This window comes from Fundulus heteroclitus, chromosome 18, assembly GCF_011125445.2.
Source record: "Fundulus heteroclitus isolate FHET01 chromosome 18, MU-UCD_Fhet_4.1, whole genome shotgun sequence".
Lineage (NCBI taxonomy): Eukaryota > Metazoa > Chordata > Actinopteri > Cyprinodontiformes > Fundulidae > Fundulus > Fundulus heteroclitus.
This window is the reverse complement of record NC_046378.1, coordinates 14,360,621-14,382,408: the sequence shown is the minus strand read 5'-3', so window position 1 is coordinate 14,382,408 and position 21,788 is coordinate 14,360,621. Positions and strand designations below refer to the sequence as shown.

Sequence of the window (21,788 nt, the reverse complement as noted above, 5' to 3'; positions counted from 1 at the left end):
CAGATACACTAATTTTAAGAACATTTTACTTATTTTTAGTTCCGTTTTTGCAGTGTACCCCTGCACCATCAGACCACGCCCCCGAGCTATGACGGCTGCAAACTTTTTATTGGCAACTCAAATTCTATATCAATCAGCTCAATTGAACCGTTCTGGTCAATAGAGTGCCTTCAGCGAGACCCTTTCATGTGTACGGATTAAAATTATCATTTTGTGGCCGATCAGAAATGCAATAAAAATAGTTCTTGTTATGGACTTTAAAAACAACACGCAACTGATCATTCTCCAAAAACATAACAGCGCGAGACGTCACAAAAGACCTGAAGCGCAGAGGTTTGCACACGTATGTCCCTTAACGACCTTTTGCTGTAGATTAAAGCATCGTCTTAAGTTGATGTAGCGGTACAACATCCAATTCACACGCTGACTAAGCGCGTCTGGATTATCAGTGAAGGATTTCACGATAGTGTTAAAGGGCTGGGCTTGAGTGGTCAAGGTTCTCCGTGTGTTGGCAATGAAATACCATCAAGGTTATTGAGAGAGATAACAACATCAAGGTCCACGCCAAGGATCTCTCCCAGCTTGTTCACCAGCTCGGAGTCATTTGTGGGGAAGACGGCGACGTGGTCTCCTGACTCGTATCTGAAACGGCAGAATGTGTCGTTTAGACTTTGACCAACCGTGCATAAAGCCCGGTTTACCCTTACAGGCTTTTTCCAAGAAGCCTTACCTGATCTTGGAGCCCGTGATGTCCAACTCCAGGTGCATGAGGTGCCTGTCGCCAGCTTTGTTCAGTTTACGGTTGACAGTGACTGGAGCCAGGAAAGGGTTTTTGGAATCAAAGGGCCTATTATTAAAAAAAAACGACACATGGAAAACAAAGAAGCATTTATTTACAGCTGGACAAAATAAAACGTTTGAAAGCATTTACGTTTCATCTTAAGGTGTTTTCTGCATCCACTAGGGGGCACCAAGTATCATTTTTATCAAGAGCCAGCTGGTGAATTTTGCAACGCCTTATATTACTGTAGGTGAAATGTAGGAAATGACTGAGCGCACAGGACAATGAGGCCGGCTCTGTACTCACGGCTTTTGGACTTCAAAACTCTTCAGACGGCCAATCTCTCCTGTGAACACCTTGTTCATGTTGATGTCATTGTGTACCTTCAGCTCGTACTGCCGAATGCTGAAAGTGAACAGGAGACTGAATATAAGCTCATCATGCATGCATACAGAAAGAAACTAACTCCATACAAAGTGCATTAAGGTAAATTCTGCTAGACTGTAATTTAGGGCTGGACGATAATTCAATAACGATATATATTGATCTATAGACGTATATCGATGATAGAAAAAAAGGTCAATAAAAAGTTAGTAAGTTAGAAGAACAGTTTTCCTTCCTTTTGCATTCTAGCCTATCATGTAAGTTAATATTACAGTCATTATAACCAATCACAAACGCAGATCCAGTAAGCCCCGCCCCCTTCAAAGAGTTCAGAGAGCATTCGTTCTTCTTTTTTAAAAACTTGCAGTTTTGGTAAAAAGTTGGTTGAATAAAAGGTTTGTGTGTTCTGTATCTAGAAATATGTCATTAAGCAACAGCATAAAACGGCCAGGGCTGCACTTAAAATATGTTGTCAATTTGTTGATAATTATCAGTATCGATCAATATGATTTCTATGTTATCCATATGCTTTTTTTCTATATCATCCAGCCCTACCGTAATCATGTTCTATGAGAAAAATACAACTCAGGAGTACTGTAAGAGGGAATGTAAACACTTAAACACTTCTCAAAAACATTTTAGGCATCATCGCACCTCGAATCATCTCCTGAAGCCTCCACGCCAAAGTGCTCACAGACTGCCGGCCAGAACTGCTCTCTCCAGGAGATGAAGTCCTCCTCGAGGCTGAAGCAGAGAAACGTTAAAGACGTTAAAACAGAGAATCCTTTCCTGCCAAAAAAACAAAAAACAATCTTCTGCACAACATTCAAGTAAAAATGTTGACTTTTCTAGACTAAAGTTCCCAGAGCTCTCCAGTACTCAGACAAACTCCTTATTTTAATGTTATGAAAGCTTTAAATGAGTGAAACACTGACCATAAAAGAAAAACGTGTGCTGCAGGTTCTAAGAGCAACGAGGCAAATTATTACCAGATTATCTCCCGTTCTGAGTAAATGCAGAATAATCCTGATCTAAGTTTGTATTAAACTAAAATGATGATCTAGTACCTGAGCTGCCGATCAGAATATCTGGAAATATTTTTAATGCTGGTTTAGCGAGGACAACCACCACACTTTCGTCCCCCCATCCCTTGCTTTGTTTTTGACATCAGATGAAAATCCTACTGTGTCTCTGAAAGTTTACATGGCTATAAGGCTGCATTGTTGTTGGTTGCATTAACTTTGTGACGGGTCTGTTTTCCTTTGATAAATCCACTGTTTGCTACCGTCCGTTCTCTGCTCTCTTCATTCCCGTCACACGCCGTAAAAAACAGCTGAGGACAAGTTAGAGGAAAACATCGTCAGCAGCAGGCTCCTGGTGCCCCCTCTGCCCAATCTTTTATAAAGACCGTCCAGGAGAAGAAAAGTATTACTTATCCTCATTAAGTAGGAGAGCATTATCCGCGCCGGGACTTGTGTTGTGCAGAAGCGCGATTTGGGAGTTTGAGGTTTTATAATTTACCGCGTCATTTAATGACACGCGTGATGCAAGGCCTCCTCCTTGTCTGCTGACCTGAGCTACTCGTTTTCACAGACTGTCGGATGCTCCAGAAACTGCCTGTAACACACGGCTGAACTTGTGACGCCACCAAGTAGCTCTTTGGTTCCTGTTCTGTACGTGCCAGGACCTTCCAGAACCTCCTGTCCAGCATTTGTACTAAATCACATCCCTGTATGTGCGCTGGTTTCTGTACTGTTTTTATGTTTACTTTAAGGCCTTTTCAGAGTAATATCTTAATTCCCATAATGCCTCCAGACAATTTAAGACAAAATAATCTTAAAAAAAAACAATAACAAAAAAAACCCCCAATCATCAATAAATTTTCATTTGTCACAACATACTTTTTGAGCATCATCTCACTGATTTTTTTTTTTTAGGGAAATTAAATTTAAATTGTTTCCAAAATAGCCAAATCTGATTTTTCCTATAACCGTACAACATTAATTTAGTTATTAAAGTGAAAACTCAACCAAAATTATCACAACGCTTCAAACTGTGACTGTCAGTACAGATTTGTGCTTTAGATCATTTGTGCCACCGGTCTGAATGCACCACAAGACAAGGATTTCATAGGTTCAGCAGACTAATGATGCATTTCCATGACTTTTTCCAACACTGAACTAGTTAATCACAGAAATCAAAGTTAAAAACTGACTTATGAACGTATCAATTTATGCTGAATTAATTTGAACTGTGGCGCATTCATCAGATTTGAGGACCATTCATGACAGCTTCTGCTTCACTGACTTCACAATTCACTCTGCGACTTTTAGCAGATTACTTACTTGCCGTCGTCGTCGCCTAAACCAAGATCAAAGATGCGCTTGGCTCCCAGTTCCTCCAGCCTTTTGTCGACATATTTTCCCATTGCGTTGTAGTGTTCGTATGTCTTATTGCCCAAAGCAAACACCTGCAGACAGATTCAGGATCAGCACACAGCTCTGGCGTCTAAGAGCAAACGATCAGTTTAATTAACAAAAACTCTTTCGCCGCTTTTTAGGAAAATCTGACAATTAAATGGAGACGCTTCATTGCATTTCTGTAAACGTTTTTTAGGCTTAGCTTACATCCCAACCTATGGGTTTCAGATAAATAGAACACATTTTAAGCAGTGAGAACACAAACAGCAACACATACCCACTATAAACCCTTTGAAAGCATTTATAACCCTTTCACTTTTACACATTCTGTCATGTTACAACCATAAACCTCAAGATTTTATTAGGATTATATGTGACAGGGTCTGCAACCTGAACACCTGTCTTTGTGTCGGCTTTTTATAATGTTTTTATTGAAAATGATAGAGGTGAGCAATGCTTTTATGGTAAAAGGAAAGCCAAGCAGTTCTTCAATCTATAAAAACTCTGTTGGCTTTTTTATACAGAAAGATTTTTCTCCCCTGACTGTAGAAATTAAGATTTCCTTTGATTTTACCATTGAAATTATAAATTGTGAGGAAAGCTTGACTGATTCATTTCTAATCAGTCGAGTTTAAAAACAGTCAGACTTAAACAAGCTGATGATTTGCTGCTGATTCCATAAAAAAAGATTTTACTTACTATTTAAATACTATCTTTATTTTAACATGATCTGGTGGTTCTCATTAATCTTTCTCCAAACATTGTGTTTTCCAGCTGCTGGTGCAAAGGAGAAATCCTCCATCATACTATTTTATAGGCTAATGTTCAGCACTCTGAATGAAAGAGCTTTATAAATAATGTTGTTAGTAGTAGTAGTAGTATCATCTGATCAGGACTGTGATTACAGGGATAGAGGGATAAATAATATTTGTGCAGTTAAATTGTCTCCATTCACTACAATACAACAATCTTACACGATAACATAAAATAAGAAGAACAAACAATAAATTGAATGAGACGTTTCAAATGGTTTAATGACGTCGCTCCAACTTGGCTAAACAACTAAAAGTCTGATGGGTCATTACTTTGAAGAAGTTCATTTTGCTGCAACATTTCAACATTTTTAATAAATATGCATTACTTTGTGTTGATCCATTTTACAAAAAGCCAATAAACTACATTGGAGTTTGTGGCTGTAATGTGACAAAATGTAAAAATTCAAAGGGTAAGAAGACTTTTTCAAGGCCTTGTATAAATGTAAACATACTGCATATACTATTATAAATTTTCTTTACTGTAATTTGGCAATTAATCATCCATGTTGTCCTCTGAGGAATATGGAACGATGTGTTCATTTTAATAAAAATAAATTCAGAGAGGTTGCATCCTAACCGGGTTAAATCAACCCGAAAGTCCTGCTGCAGCTGCATAAATAAAAGTTAAACAAAATGTACATATAATCTGAGCTCAGCTGCTTTTCCCTCTTTGCAAACTCCAGAAATATCTAACGTCCAGCAGGATCTGGAAAACCTAATCCAGCCGAATCGATTACTGCAATGGTGTTTTCACGGGTCGGCCGGAAAGGTCGATCAGCAGCGTAGAACGTGACCCAGATGATGAAGACTCACTGTGTAGTTCAGCCCGGAGAGGTCTTCGTCGTCGTTCTCCTGCAGCCAGTCGTAAAAGTCCTGGGCGTTATCTGTGGGGTCGCCCTCTCCGTACGTGGCCATGCAGAATATGGCCAGGGAGTTCTGAATCTCTGCCAGACGGGCCAGCTCCCCCTAATCACACGCAAGGACAAGATGCGCACACGTTGAACACGACATTAAACAGCGCAAACCGACCATCGTGTACAGGTGTGTCCCCTGGAGAACCGTGAGGGAATTACTTTATGTATACTCTGCTCCTGACAGCAGAGCTCAAGGACATTTTGAAGTCTCTAGTTTATTATATCAGCAGCAAACGGGTAACTTGATGTAATTCAGCCAACACCTAGGACGTCTGATCCTGTCACATGGATCCTGTAGCGTGTAAAAGTGGCTCCTCTCATGCACCTTACCATGCTGTACTCCTCCGGATCGGCAGCCATTCCTTTCATGCCGTAGCGCTGAGCGTCTTTGGCCAGCCTGTTGGCAAATTCCTCTCCTGTACCCGTCTGAGAGCCGTAGAAAACAATGATGTTCTTCCCCTGGGAGCAAATCGGCGAAAAAACGTTTACATTTTAAGCATCAAAGGGCAGAACGGGCACTTTAAACTGGTACTTTACATTATTCCATGTTTATTTCCAACATCATGGGTCATTTTTACTTTAACTTGGTTTAGCTGCCAGGCAAAAAAAAAAAAAAAAAAAAGAAGCCTAAAATGTTGCTAAGATAACTAAAGCCTCTTCTGCAACCATCATGGTATTCGAGCCATTTGCTGCTAAACCACAGGATTCAAAGCCAGCCTCCTCTCTTTCAGATCTGGCTTGAGGACAAGGCGTTTTAAAGCTGGAGCTACATGTGGTTAACCTGACTCCGCCAGATAGATTTGCTCCGCATATCCATCTGGAAACCTTCCGTTGAAGTAATTTTGGGAAGGGGCGAAAATACTGGTTAGCTGATTGGCCTATGTTGGTGATAGACGGGCCAAATGAACCAATCAGATTCGTCGTCGCTCTGTTACGAGCGACGACGAAAACACAACCACAAGCCAAGCTACTCTTGCTGCTGCAGGTAAAGGCTCGTTAGCTCAGCAAAGAAATACTCTGTAATTCCGATAAAACTTGCTCGATAGCCACGCTAACGCTAGTTTCATCGGCTGAAGCCGCCATGTTCTTTAGACTGAACTGTCGCGCTTCCCGTTGCGTCACACCTCAACCCGCCTCAAAGCCAACGCTGATTGGACGTTCGTTTGGTGAACGGCTCCAAATTTTCTTTAACGGAGAGTATCCAGACTGATCTGCGAGTGAAACCTTGAAAGCTCGCGAGATCAGGATGGTCTCACGAGGCTAACATGTGGTCACGTTAGCAAGAAAAACAACAAACGGAAAAGATCACTCACAGTTTTCTTCATTTTCTCGATGAAACTCGTCTCCCGAGCAGTGGGTGTTCTAGGGAAAAAAAACAAAGAGCAAAAGATGTTTTTGAGTTTGGTTGCTAATATATTTAAAAGAAGCGCAATTAGGTGATAGCCTAAACATAGGAACGGGTTTTTCTACTGTGTATTTAGGGATCAGTCTAAGTGACAGTCAAAGTCATTTCTGTGTTCTGACCTGCGTGTTGATTCTAGATCAGAGGTTTGACCCTTTTACAGGGTAAAGCCGGTTCAGAGGGGGGAACACCGAATCACGAGAAGCAAAAAAAAGAAAAATCAATGGGAAACATTTACAGTGCCCACAGATAAGGATTTATCAGGTGGGAGCGATACAGCCTAGTGCCGTGCATGTTCTAGATAGGTCTCCAGCATTAAGAGAGGAAGTGATCTAATCTCTATGGGGAATATGTCACGCTAAATCAAACATCTACATATACGTCCTGTCCTGCAAAATCAACTCATGCGCCGACACGGATCGGAACAGCGTGTGCCGGCGGATGGTTGCTATCAAAAAAAGGGGCTCAGGAAGCTAAATCTATTCTTTAGCCGTAATAAAAAGGCAACGACACTTCAGTGAGCATCAAAGAGCAGAGCGGACACCTGCAGGATTTGCCTCCACTGACAAAAGATTACAAGATTCCAGCGCGACTAAAAAACGCACAATGGTCCCTGATTTTCACAGCAAAAAAACGAGCACAACATGGTCGTTAAAGCTCGCCGTAAGCAGGTATTTAACGAAGAGTTGGAGTCTAATGAAGAACACCCGCACAAGTTTATTCAAAGTAAAACAATCAAAAGGTTTAACGGGGCTGTTATCAGGTCAGACTGAATGCCCCGCAGTTACACCGCAGGGAGGCTCCTGGGACCGGGTTACTGGAGTTTCACATCACTCCTACTCAGTCAGATATTTGGCCCAAGTATGACTCAAACGGGAAGATTCATTTTAAAGTAAAAAAAGATAATAATAATAATAATCATAATCACGTCTTAACCACAAAAAATTATGTCATTAAAAACCTTGTGATGAATTCATCCTGTTTTAATCGTGTTTTTATCTGTTTATCTGGATCATGCAGTGTATAAAAAAAGAAAGGAATGCAAATGTAACTAGGGTTATCTATTAAATGATATAATGATAAAGCAATGACATCGTTATAATGTCTGAATTAATTACTGGTCGAAATGACTCCTTTCATATCAGTAAACTGACTGATTTTAGCAATCCCGTTCCATTTTAGGGTTATTTAAGGTTACTTTTATGCTAATGCCTCCCAATTTTATTATTATAACGGCGAGGGACGCCAGACAGATGAGTGTGAATGTACGTTCTAACACTGTCGGCTTCCATGTGACTTCATGCTCGTCTCTAATTGGTTACTTAAAGATTTTTCCTCTGGGTATAGCTCTCTGGGCCAATCAGGGCTTTTCCTGCCATTCTTCATTCAATCAGATGAATTCATCGTGTCTGTCAGACAAAGTCACACCCCTGGCAGCTTTAGTGCACAGGCCAGAATGTCACTCACACATGATGGAGTCAGACGGCAACAAGAAGGCAAGAGAGAATGGCTCAGCAAAAGAAAATTTGGTAATTTATTTTATAAAAAATTAGGATTTACGAGGCTTTCGCTGGAGGAAAAAAGTATATATAAAGTATCCTGGGAGGATAACCCGCTTTTATTCCTGACGACTGCAAAGCCCAAAACTGGATGTTATTGTTAGGTCTTTTGTCGTTTGAATAATTTATTTATTGCTGGTTCTATGAGCGCGTCAGTGAACGCTGGGATGAAGTTTTAAGATATGACTGAACAATGTTGAGCTGCACACCTGTATTATTCAACCAGAGTGGTCCAGCAGCCGATTTAATGTCCGTAAGTCCGTTAAGTTTTATTTATTTTTTTTTTACAGCCAAACAGGCTGATAAACTGTTAGAAATATTTTTAATACTTCATCGTCATAATGGTGGAATATTTAGGTCCCAATTGACTTTGCCAGGTTAAGCTGTGCATCCTCTCCCTGCCAGGTCTAGGGTGCATCGCCTGCTCTGAGCAGCATGTGTGAATTCTTATAACTCCAAACGTGAGTAAAGCTTCAGCTTGACATCCCTCGCTTTAAGCAAGCAGAGGGACTTAGGTTGCAACAAGAAGTTAGAAACTGTACGCCAGGATTGTTTCATGAATAAAATGAAATTAAGACGGAAACGTGCAAAAGACCAGAGCGGGAAATGATTAGGCCCGAGAGCACTTCATTACAAGATAACTTGATTATGTCTGCAGATGAACAGATTTCATCTCCATCTCTTATGCAACTTCTCAGAAACATTATACATTGTCCATTTACAAAACGTTGGCGGTTGAAATAAAGAAACTAGACATTTAGTGCAGCGCTTACGTCGGGCAAAAAGTTTCAGGGATGTAAGTGATCGTGTTAAACGCAACAGAAGAAACACGACTGTGTCCTCAGAGACGTTCCCTCACAGCTGGAAACTTTACTGACCTCTCAGCAGCATCTCTCCTGTCCTCTGGCAGCGAGAAGACACAGCCCATGACATGCAGACCTGTGGCTCAACACTTCAACTAGCACTGCTGTGTAGGCCAAGCCAAGAGCCACAATGTTCAAGATTAAAAAAAAAACTAAAAAAAACTCCAAACGCACAAGAAGGAAAAGTGAGGCGCGTCCAGACGGGCGGATGGATACACGCAGGGTTTAAAGCTCAGCCAGCATTCACGTTCACCTCCGGCACAATCGGAGCTCTTCCTGCTCCAGTGCTGCTCTAAGAAACCAGCAGCGTCTGCCTCTGAAGCACGGTCGGTCGCCCGGAGAGCCACCCCCCCCCACCCCCTAACCCCCGTCAGCCTCTGCCAGCCGCCGGGAACACAATGGTGGGAAACTGACTTTCCCATAAAAACGTAGCCGAGGTGCTGAGCCACAGTTTCTGACTCACGCGAGCACACACTGAAACGATCAGGGGGCTGGAAACGCCTTCCTCTTCATCCCCACCCCTTTTCCTCCGCGCTCTGAAAGGTGTTGGGAGGGAAAGCGTCCAGCAGATCCATCCTGAAAATAATGTCACTGGTTATCAGAGTAACTCTTCTGTGGACCAGTGAGGAGGGAAAGAGCTTTGCATTTCTCTCTCCCCCCTCCTCCCCACCACCTCATTGGAGGAGAGAGGGGAATGTCATCACTATGGCAACCTCATTTATCATAAAAGGACTGCGTTCGTGACATGGCCCAATAGCAGAGCTGCTCTGTACAGACACAGGCAGGAAAGAAAAAGGGGGGGGGGGGAGTGAAAAAAGTAAGGCAGGGGGAAGAATGGGCTGCTTGTCTTCTGCCTCAACTTTCCACTTTTGGATAAAAGGACTTGGCTCGCTCTCCAGAGAACTTTCAAGATGGATTCAGGGACAAGGCGGGGTGAGGGGGGGGGGGGGGGAGCACAGGAAGGAGACGGCAGACTACGCCCCCTTCATACCAGATAATCACTGGCCCTTTAAGGGGAGGGGAGTCCAGCTCCGAGCTTGAAATGTGTTCCCTTCCTGTATCCGTTTCCTCCAGGGACGCGTCCAGTCCGGGCAAACAGACCCCTTCGCTTTGGGGACGCAAGGTTCCCCAGGAAAATGTCCAAGAAATATCAAGAGGTTTCAAAGAGCTGTTCTAATTTTCAAAAAGTACTAAAAAAACAAAAAAACTTAAAAAAAAAATAGCCCCCTTGTTTCAATCATAACATGAAATACTGGAAAGGTCTTTCGACAAAATTATCACCATTCCTTCTCTGGAAACCTCTGCAGCCGCCAGTCTGTGGCAAACATGGCGCCACAGACTTTATCTAAGGGCTCAGTTTTCTGGCTCTGTAAAACCAAACTCCTGACAATGGCACATCGTTTTCATCTGGATTAGGTGGAAAATCTGGATCTTGCTGCATCACTTCTAGCTTTTCTGACAACTGCGGTCCTTTTAGACATAGACAAACTAATCTTTATCAATCAGCGACCTGAACGGGCGACAGAAAGACCAGCTGTGCGGCATGGAGACTCCTCATCTGCCACTTCATTTCATTTCCACTCTTGGCTTTCAGCTGATCTGAGATCTGTGCCTTTTCCTGGCAATCGAGATGCTCTTGCCTCCCTTGAGGAGAATAACCCTTGTTGCCTCCTCTACTTGGAGCAGAGCTTGACCCCAACCTTGGAGGGAGCGATCCACCTTTCCCTCAGGCATTTATCTTCATACGTTTCACTGGGACGTCACCTAGGGCAGATTCAGGACTCACTGGAAGCCGGTTTCATTCAATCATCCACTTGTCTTCTTGTGTTATGTGTTAAAGATGGTTGCCGTACATAATCCTGGTTCAACACTATTCTCTCTTGCTTCTACCCATTTACCTTTACTCTCTATGGCTGAGTGAAAAAAATCAACTAAAATCGTAAATCAGATGTACTGTGAAAGAAAATCAGAGATTTTATTTTTAAGCCATATCACCCAGCCCTATTTTAAATCCCTGCTTCCTCATGAATTATCCCCACCTGGTAATAACAGCCAATATAGACTCTCGTTTTCTCCCGGTTATTGCTTCTTTTTCTTTTCTTGGTTACTTTCTCTTTCCTCTCACTTGTCAAAGAGTATGGATGGTCCTCCATTTCATGGGAAAACGGCAGATAGAATGATCTACGGTCGTCTTTGCTTGTTTATACTCCTCCTCCACGACGGCACGTCTTCATATAGAAGACAGGTGAAACGCGTATGGCTGACAAGTTTGTCCCCTACTGAAATCAGAAATAGCGACGCTACATGGTGCCTTCCAGTGGGTGCAAAGACACCTATGTATCTACAAACTACCAATTCTAAGTTATGTATGTATTTATAAAACATATACTTGACTTTTGCTAATTAAAAAGCCAAATTAGTTACACACATTCTTTTTTTAAATGCTGAAAGACCTATCCTATGGTCATGTAAAATGTCTTAATTCATAAAGATTTAATTGTTGCCATCCGTCAAGCAAAGAAATCATCTAAGCACTCACGGCTACAACAACTTATCAGTGAGGCTAACCTGAAAAGCAGGCATCAGTTTGCCATGAAGCATAAAATTTGGACTCTGGATCAATGAAAGTAGGTCATGTGGTCTAATGAGTAAAGCTTTACCCAGTTCCACAGAGACGGGAGCATCAGGGTAAGAAGACCGGGGCAACGTTGCCGAACTTTTATAACCCACTTAAATAGTACACAACTGAACATTTACTGTATTTTTGCACCATATTATTTTGCACTGCACCGAACTTTTTCATATTAATACATTCTTCTGTACACTGTTTTTCTCCTGCGTTGTTACATTCTGATCACTGCTGCACTTTATATTGTAATGTTATCTCATTCCAACTGCAATCTCATTACACTGTCGTAAGCTGTAGGCAATGACATTTTGTTCTGTATACACTCTGTACATACAAAATGACAATAAAGTTGTCTAAGTCTAATACAGTGATCATCGCGCACACATCTATAAATGCCATATAAGTTCAGTCCATTTACCATTTATCGCAAAAGCCATTGGAGACAATAAAGTTGCTGCAGTTCTGAAACATTGTGTGCCCAAACAAAGAGCTTGTCTGACTCCCTGAATACATTGAAGGACCATTTCAGAATCCCAATCATATAAACAACCTGGGGTTGTAAACATTATTACCTGCATTTCACTGTTATTACCGCAAGATGATTGCGTAAATCATACGCTTCACTCTAAAGCAGCTCAAGTACTTTTAAACAAATATTTGTTGAACGTTTATATCCCTGCCTTCCAAAAGCCATAAAACGCACAACAATCAGAAATTCAGGCACAATTTATTCAGATTATGTGTGATAAACCAAGACGTTCGCTTCATTACAATTAAACTACATAAGTGGGGGACCCAGCAAACATATGGGGAAATGGGTTTTTTCTCCCCCGATGAGACCAAAAATGAACCTTTTAGCCAAAATGCACAATGAATAAATCTGTGTATTGTGCATATACCCTGTGGTGAAATACAGTCATCATGACAGCATCGTGCCGTGAGGATGGTGCACTTGAGCAGGGCACAGGGCAGCTGGAAAACCTGTGAGAGGCTGAAAAAGCTATTAGATTGGGTCAGAGGTTCAATATCTGCGTGTGCAATACTGCAATCGCAAAGGACTGGATATTTAGTAGGCAAAAATATTTAAAATGTCATGCATTCATGCTTGGTGCATCCATGACATGTCTGGCGAGTAACATGGACTCTCTGTTCCCTTAGTGGCCACAGCGTGTGTATTTTATGGTGGCTGACATAAGTGGTTGGGACGCAACGTAAATGATAAAATAGGATATACACTCACCGGCCACTTTATTAGGTACCCCATGCTAGTAACGGGTTGGACCCCCTTTTGCCTTCAGAACTGCCTCAATTCTTTGTGGCATAGATTCAACAAGGTGCTGGAAAATATTGCAGTTTTCAGTGATAGTATCACAATGCCATGTTTCTTTGGAAATCGTGCAGCCCTAGCAGAGACTTAAGCAGGAAACACACTGGCTGTGTACGTCAGGGTGACTTCTTGTGGCTGAACTGAGACCCGACTATTATTTTGGGATACTTTTGGAGGTGAACTTTGACACAGGAAGTTGTTTTCCCATTTTACCCCTGCCAAACAGGAGCGTATACGCATCTGAAATCAGAACTACCATCTAATTTAGGCTTCGCGTAGCCTAAATACATGCGTCGTGCGCGCGTATTATGCTTCTGGTGTAAATTTGTCGACTGAATAAAATGAAAAGCTAACCCAACCTTTGTTGGGGCTATGCGTCTGGTGTAGTTCCTCCTTTACACCAAAACACTTGTAGTTTTCTAGCTCTTCCAAGTATTGACTCGGGGGTGTGAACATAAACACTTTACAGGATTTTATTTGCAAATAAAGTGTTTACATCCTGACTCCTGCATCATTTTCTGAAAGCTTTATGTGGGGAGTAAAGCTTCAACTGAGGTACTGTAGGTGCAGATCTGGTGCAATTTGTACAGAAGTATCATCATCATTTCCCTACAAAATTCTCCTAATTTCTTTTGACATTTTCGAATACCAAGGTAAAGAGATTTGGGGAAAAAAAAAACATTATAGAGGTTTACAGTTAATAATTTGATCACGCCTGGACTCCAGACAAGTATTTGTTTCACACAAGAGTTCAAGGTTTTCCCATTTCAGCCTGTATCCATTTATACAGCAACAATGAGAACACGGCAACTGCCACTAAAATTAATAGTTTTCTCCTTTTCAACAAATCAAAAAAACAAAACCAACAAACAAGCAAAAAAAAAAATCATTCAGTGCTAGGGGAGTGACTAAAAATGTGGCCGGTGCAGTGAGAGTTCAGTGTAATTACAGCTTTTTCTACTCTACTCAGTGATGAGGGGAGGGAGCAGAGGGAGGGAACCTGCAGGCTCGGACAAGAGAGAAAACATCAACCAAAGGGGGAGAAACAAAGCCGGTGGATTTGTGACAAAGAAGCGTGCGAGTGAAGGAGGAGGCTGAAAGAAAGCGAAGGTCACAGCTGGTGAAACATTTACCCAAAGCATCAAACTGTGCACTCTCACACACATGCTCCAAGGGCTTTACGGTGACGCCGTGTACAAAGACAGACTTCGCACACAACTCTGCTGGGACGTCACCGAGAACCGGACTGACCCAAAAGACCCGACCATAGACTCGTCAGCAGCAAATACGTCACGCAGGCCTTGAGTCCCCCCCCCCCTCACCATTTACGCTCTCCAGTTTCTCACCGCCACAGCAAAATTAAAGCCGCCACACCTTCACAGTGAAGTTTTAGAAAACAACGCACGTTAAAACAAGGTAAAGCATGTGAGACATTTTTCCTATATTATGTACAGGTTATATTTGTGCACTCATACTAACCCTACTTAGAGCTTGAAATTAATTTAAATAACATTTACTTTATTTTGAAAAATCAACACTGCCTGCTCCTTCCTGTCTGGCTGCAAAAGTAGCTAGCTATTGGCTGACTACAACTAGAGACCACAGTTCAGTGTTTCCCATTTAGCGTCTTTGTTGATATATTTAGCTACTTTCTTTCAAAAAGCGACAAGCAACAAGTCTAGGGACTTTTTCTGTTAATAGCGACTCTGACAGTGGCCTGACCAGCCAGACTGCAACGTGTAAGTCAGTCCCCGCCTTTACCTCAGCGTAACGTCTGCTGCCTAGCAAGCGAGACGGAGCCCAAAGGCTGCCACTAAATACCTACACAGGTTTTATTTTTACATTTCCTGATTCTTTGTTTGAAATGTTCTTGTATTGTTATTTCATTTTACTCTCATTCACCAATCAGCTATTTGTAGCTCAAAGTAATTTATATGTTCATATAAAAATATACCACCAAAAAAAATTAATCACAAATACCATTTGTTTATTAGTAATATGTTTAACAGCTTAGACCATAACCCTAATTTCTGAGCAAAGCCTATATCACTGTATTACTGTATTTATAGAAAAACATCATAAAAATAACCAAACATTAACATTAGATATCATCTGACTGAATCACTCAAGCTCTCAGCAGTTGCATCCGAGCACTTTTAAAATTAAGCGATATGTCAATACACTGAGCAGATATTTCAGGTTTCCACACCTAGCTACTCGCCTAAGTTAATTTTATCTCACAAAAAGCATAACATATCCAACTTTATTCACAGATTTTCACTCCCCTCCACTATTGCGGTTTCCGGTTAAACAATCCTTCTCAAACCGCAATGAATCATGGGATAGAATGAGCCACAAAGGATATGCTGGACCCATCCTTTAAATCTGGGGAAAAGAAGGCCGCATTTCAAGGACCCTTCGACACATCGATGTTACGTAACCAGCCTTTAAATTCGACCTACGAAGGACGCAGCCCCTGAATCTGCCATAGGAGTTCCCATTTCCCTCAGCGCTGTCTCACAGGCATACCACAACAGCTCCTGCCTCGTCCTGAAAACCCAGCATGAAGTCAGACCAAAGAGAGCAAAGAGGAGAGCCAACACGCTCCGTTTCCAAATGAATCATGCATGCACCAAAGTGCTGGAGATCACACCCTGGATTACAAAGTGGGTAATAAATATGATGTAAATATAGCTTTTAAAGCGGTCTATTTTTTTCTCAGAAACTGTTGGACTATTATAATTCCCTGAATTTGATTCACACCCAGCTTCAGTCACTTATTCACCTCTAGGGCTGGACAATATAGAAAAAAAAGCACATCGATAAAATAAAAATCACATTGATCGATATTGAAAATTATCAACAAATTCAAAACATATATTTTAAGTGCAGCCCTGACCATTTTATGCTGTTGTTTAGCGACTTATTTTTAGAGACACACAAACACTGAATTCAAACTCAACCCTTTATTTAATCAACGTTTTACCAAAACTGTAAGTTTTTAAAAGAATAAAAGAACGTGCTCTCTGAACTCTTTGAAGGGGGCGGAGCTTGGTGACGGAGCTTTCCTGGGTCTGTGTTGTGATTGGTTGGGAGGATGTAATGACTGTTATATTAACCTACATGTAAAGCTATAATGCAAAAGGAAGTAAAACTGTTTTTCTACTGAACTTTTTATTGACCCTTTTTTTCTATCATCGATATACGTCTATCGATCGATATATATCATTATTAAATTATCGTCTAGCCCTATTCACCTCGTTCACTTTGTGCGTCTCGGATAACGGTCTTTTTGGGACAGTTTGTTTTATGTAGTGTGGATATTAAAATTCAGAAATCATTTCATAAAGATAATTTGTAGTTCTAAACAGATTAAAAATCTTTTTTTATTCAGTTTTTTGTCTTGCCAAGAGCCAAGGGTCACAAATGTATAAACAAATATGCCAATTTGATTATGATTTCATCTAACCGCTCCCCAATGCCCACAGTTTAAAAAAAAATCCATATTCTTCACAACATATAAAATCCTTCACAATCCAACCATCTTCTGCTTTTCTCCTCAACTCTGGCTATCCTCTGGTTAATGAGACGCAGTTTCAAATCTCTGCAGCTTGTATCTGGACGTTTAATGTGACACGACTGCATCTGAACCTTTAATTGTACATCGTTATAGCCATGGAAGAAAATAATTAGTGAAGTTGTTCAAGTTAAGCCACAATATCAAACTGCATTGCAGTAAGGAACGAAAGACCATCTGAAACCTGTTCACCTTGATTTAAGCAGCATTACGAAGCCGTTTCGGTTCATTTCCAACATACATTTAAGGAACTTAAACACATCGTGAAATCAGAAAAAGAACAAAAATAAAAACTCACGGGGTTTCAAGCTTCTTAAACTCAGGGATGGGTTCCGGCTGCTTGCGCGACATGAACCAATAAACGACGAGGCCCACGATTAGGGTGAAGAGGAAGAGGTCCAGGTTGCTGAAGAGGGGCTCCTCTTCATCCCCGATGTGCTCCGTGTGGGGGTTGGTCTCGGGGTCCATGTCGGCCATGCGACGCTCAGCGCTACGGCGGGCAAAAGAAGAAGAAGAAGAAGAAAAAAAACAATTCAACTTTCAGAAAGTAATGACTGAAAACAGGTAAATCTTCTTTTTATTTCGCCTTTTTAATGGAGCATCTCATTTTTAAGCAATGCGACAGGAAGACCGTCTGAAGCTAGTCGTTTTTTATGGATGGAGTGATCTGGGAATAGTTCAACAGGTATTTAGTTTCACAGAAGAACATCACTGAGGACTCTGGGAATTCCCCCCCGACAGGAAGGCGACCGCTGACATGATGGCGTGCGACGCGACGCAGGCTTTTTAAACATCTGCCTCTGATCGGTGGCGCTCCATTAGGACCTGCAGAACCCTACAGTGTCCTGCGTGTGTGAGGAAACTCCTCCAGCGCAGGAACAACATCAACCCTCTTCACAGCGAGCTGGAGAGGACACGGTGTCCTGAACGCTCCGCTTTCACTTTGGGACGGGAAAACAATGAGTGCAGGGTTTTCTTTCTTCCCCCCTGCTAATCCCCACACTTGGCTTTATTCCAAAAATAAAAAGATAAATTAAAAAAGAAGCTAAAAAACACCAATTAAACCAAAGAAAAAAGTGCTGTCTCTGCACACCGGCAGGATTTACTGACACGTTGAGTGAAGCACTTCATGAGCAGCCGGGTAGTTCGCTTCAGTGGGAGCAAAAGTCACGGTGAGTGGAGGTTGCGTAATGATGCACGGTACGGACTAAAGACGCCTCCCTGTAACTCCTGTGCTAAACGCTTCGTATGGATTCTCCTGCAGAGATATTCACCTGCATCATTAAAACAAAACGAGAAACCATGGAAGCATTTTGGGGGGCAATAACATCTCTGTCAGTAGCGTGATCCAAACTGTAATGGTGGCTGTTGTCTAACCTACAGCCAGGGCAGGACGGCAAGTGTCGAGCATTATTTAAGACTGCAACACCAGATTAACTCAAATTGATATTTGATGAACGGCCATTGAACAACAAACTCAATAATTACATCCTTCTCGGATCGGTGGACGACTCAAACTATAATTTTTATGTTGCTGTTACTGAGCGAAGAAGAGTCTTAAAAGTACACGGAATATATCTTATGTTTTATTCAGGCCTTTTTAATCACATAGACCAAAAAAAAGGTAAGGATCTGTGTCTTCTCTAGGAATACACGTCCATACTGTTACTTCAGCGCAGCTAGCAATGCTAATCAGTAATACAGGATTCTAGACTCCATAACAGGTCTTTTTTTAAAACAGTAAAACTAAGAATGAGTGATAAATCCGATTTTAGACTTAGATTTAGACACTTGGACAACTTTATTTGTCATTTTGTACGCACAAAGTGCATACAGAACATATTTCGTTTGCATAAAACTTGAAAAATCACAGTAAATTGCACTAAATTTCAGGATAAAGATGCAGCAGCGATTTATGTAAACAATTAAAATGTAAACAATGTAAAATTTTATTGATTAATCCCAATTTTCAATTTGTGAAGATTAGATTTTTTGGAAAATCTGGATGATTTTATTCATCGTTGTGCTTTCATGCAACTCTGTACTACATCAGTCCTGAAAGGGGAAATTGTGATGGTAATGACAAGCAATGTTGAATATATGTTTAAGAAAATACACCGTCAAAAACAAAGAGAAACTTTTTAAAACCCTAAGGCAAGGCTCTTTCATTTCCACATTTTTGTAAGTTAGTTTGACACAAAGGGAAGCGGAGCCGGTTCTCAGATGTAAACTCAAAACGAGCTCATTGCGTCACGGCGCTAGCAGCAAACACTTTGCGTTACGTTGTCATTGTTTACAATGGCAGGACCGGCCATCTTGCTTCACGAGCATGTTTCACCGCCTGGATTTAAGCTGCACTCTGAATGCGAGTCAGCTCCCACCAGACCGGATGTAAACCACATTTTAAAAAAATGATTTCTGTAATTTGTTTTCATGAAACGAAAGTGCGAAGAACAAACAAGATCGGATTTGGTAAAATCAAAATGGAGATTTTATTTTTAAGCCATATAGCCGAGTCCTAAGTAAAGCCCTGTTTTACAGCAGCTACTCTCTCACACAAGTGTGATGACATCAACCCTCGTTTTGAGATAAACAATTAATGACCGATAACAGGAAGAAGGCCAGGAAAAAAAAAAAAAAAAACATGTGAAGGAACATCCTTACACCGTAGAATAATTTAATTAAAGAAAAATCAGTATCAGCTTGTTAAAACAATACAAAAACTGGTGTTCAGAAATCAGCAACTTCTCTAGTAAAATGGCCAAACCCAACATAATATTTAAGTATAAGTAGCACAAACTGTCAAACATCTTAACTGGTTACTAAAAATGTCACCACTTTGCATCAGATATTAACATCTGTTTCAACGACTGACACTTTGCTGCATTAAAATGCACTGCGGCTAATAAACACTATAAATATCTTAGGGCTGTAGAAAATGATCTCTTAATACTAGGGGATTAAAAAAAACACAAAGGACAGGATGCAATAAGAGATTCTTAATCTGATAAAAAAAAAAAACACCATAGCATTGTGAGTTTCCCACAAAGATCAATAACAATAAGTAGTACAGGATTTATTTCACTTTATTTAAAAGACAGAACAGTAACTATTCCTTTCTGCTGCTAAAATAAAATATAACGATTAATACAATTATTATAATGCCATCTATAGCACTGACTTGCTTAAAAAATAAAGACGAAACACCTGCTAAAGAAAACTGTAGCCTTTAGGTAAGCCTATAAGTTTGGATATTATACCCTTTTACCATGTTAGTGTTTATATAGAGCAGGGGTCAACCTTTGTGAAACAGAGCTACTTCATCGGTACTGTGTCACACGAAGGGCTACCTGTACTGACCTTTGACTATATATATATATATATATATATATATATATATATATATATATATATATATATATATATATATATATATTGTCATTTTTAAATCTATATAAATGTGAGTGTGATTACTAATGTAGATCAACAGACTAAAATAACATTTTAGATGCAGCTCACTGGAGGCTTGTGCTAGTTTTAGAACGGGGTTGATGGCACCACATGGGGTCCTTGGGGGCTACCTGGTGCCCGCGGGCGCCATGTTGTTGACCCCTGATATAGAGTGACAGCAGTTATAAGATGCTTATATTAGCTGGAAATATCTCCAGACAGTCAAATCTGCCTTTCTTGCAAGCAAGAGAAGAAGAAATAAAACGACACGTAGGGCTCAGCCAGCTAACTGGCAGTGCTCAGCAACAGGTGGGGAAGGAGCAGAGCCGCCTTACGCTACGTTGCATACAGCCAGAGAAATCTGTGGTCACTCCAGCGCTCGCTCTAGCAGCGCATTAACAGGACTTCAAACCAGAGATCTTTTTTGAAAAACCTTCGTCGATCCCAATCCCCCGTACCTGGACCGGGCCTACTGGAGACCAGCATCAGCATCACTTATGCAGAACAAGCGTGGCTCAGTGATCTCCCAGCAGGACTGATTAGCGGCTCAGTAAAGCCGACGACCTGATCACCACAGAGCTCCACAGCAACACAAAGCTGCTCTGAAACACACACACAGTAGTGCAGCAACCATGACAGCTTTACGCCGCTTCTCAGTAACGGAGATCATATCAGACAGCGCTCTGTGTGTGCAAGTTAAACAAAAGCAACAACCATAATAATAATAATAATAATAATAATAATAATAATAATAAATCAGACCCCTCTCAAACACTACTCAGATTTTGATTTAATCAGATGTGAAGAGAGTCACCCTCACCCGGCTGCATAACCTCTGCTGTTGGATAACACACAGGACCATGAGCAGGAGAGTTCCCAAATAAGACTGTTTTCACAGCTCCTGTCTAAGCAATAATAACTTTATTAATGGTTATCATGAGGCAGAGGCGGGTTACTGACGGTCCAGTTGTAAATACTAGGAGGGGAAACAACTTTTGACTTGTCGCCATGGGGAGGTTTGTGTAATATGTTATTATGACACCGGTTTCCACCGGCGTTTGAGAAGTCCCACGTGTTTAAAGTTTTTAAAGCCTGCTTTTTTTTATAAATATATTTATTTTTTCCCTCTTCTCCATGTTCTCATTCCAGTTATTACAGAACATTTAGGAAGTAAAAGGAATTGGGGGGGGGGGGGGGGGGGGGGTCGGGCTATGTCTAAGTCCTGGATCGTGACAACAGTGGTGGTAGTAGTAAGCAGCACAGAACTACAACTAACACAGAATTCTACTTTTTGGCGTCTACATCCTGACTTATACGTGGAAATTATTCTACTTCAGCCATAACGGCGGGCTGCCACGAACTAAATCCACGGTTTGCGTAACGCACCAGTCTGACGCTAACACGTAAGGCTCGCGCTCCTCGCCGTAACCGAAGCCTGCGGCGTTGCTATGTGTTGTCACCCCCCCATCACACACACACCCCAGCCGGATGCCGCACACTGGATACTGTCCGTAACAGGCAGCAAAAATGTCTGCAAAGAGCGAAAACCTTACCTGCTCCGCTCCTCTCCGTGTCGGACTCAGACTGCGCCCAATGCGGAAGGAAACTTTACGCCATGGAGGAGCGAACCAACTCCGACCAATCAGCGGGGGGGAGGAGGGAGGACC

General features: G+C 41.4%; 1 protein-coding gene across 3 annotated transcripts in view; it reads right to left on the bottom strand.

The window, feature by feature from the left end:
• Nucleotides 1-21,784, bottom strand: part of porb (P450 (cytochrome) oxidoreductase b) — a 28,344-nt gene extending 6,560 nt beyond the window's left edge. Inside the window, exons 1-10 of one of the 3 annotated variants that reach the window (XM_012859335.3) lie at nucleotides 21,675-21,784; nucleotides 16,970-17,161; nucleotides 6,628-6,676; nucleotides 5,645-5,773; nucleotides 5,214-5,366; nucleotides 3,511-3,635; nucleotides 1,820-1,909; nucleotides 1,088-1,186; nucleotides 731-847; nucleotides 524-642 (exon numbers count right to left, since the gene is read on the bottom strand). In XM_012859335.3, the coding sequence (XP_012714789.1) occupies nucleotides 524-642; nucleotides 731-847; nucleotides 1,088-1,186; nucleotides 1,820-1,909; nucleotides 3,511-3,635; nucleotides 5,214-5,366; nucleotides 5,645-5,773; nucleotides 6,628-6,676; nucleotides 16,970-17,148 (1,060 nt within the window). In that variant the 5' untranslated portion in view covers nucleotides 17,149-17,161; nucleotides 21,675-21,784. Of the gene's footprint in view, nucleotides 1-523; nucleotides 643-730; nucleotides 848-1,087; nucleotides 1,187-1,819; nucleotides 1,910-3,510; nucleotides 3,636-5,213; nucleotides 5,367-5,644; nucleotides 5,774-6,627; nucleotides 6,677-9,153; nucleotides 9,494-9,601; nucleotides 9,771-16,969; nucleotides 17,162-21,674 lie in introns of those variants that run through there. The other 2 variants (XM_036149756.1, XM_021314762.2) reach the window with 2 other exon arrangements.
• Between the last annotated feature and the right edge of the window lie 4 nt (nucleotides 21,785-21,788).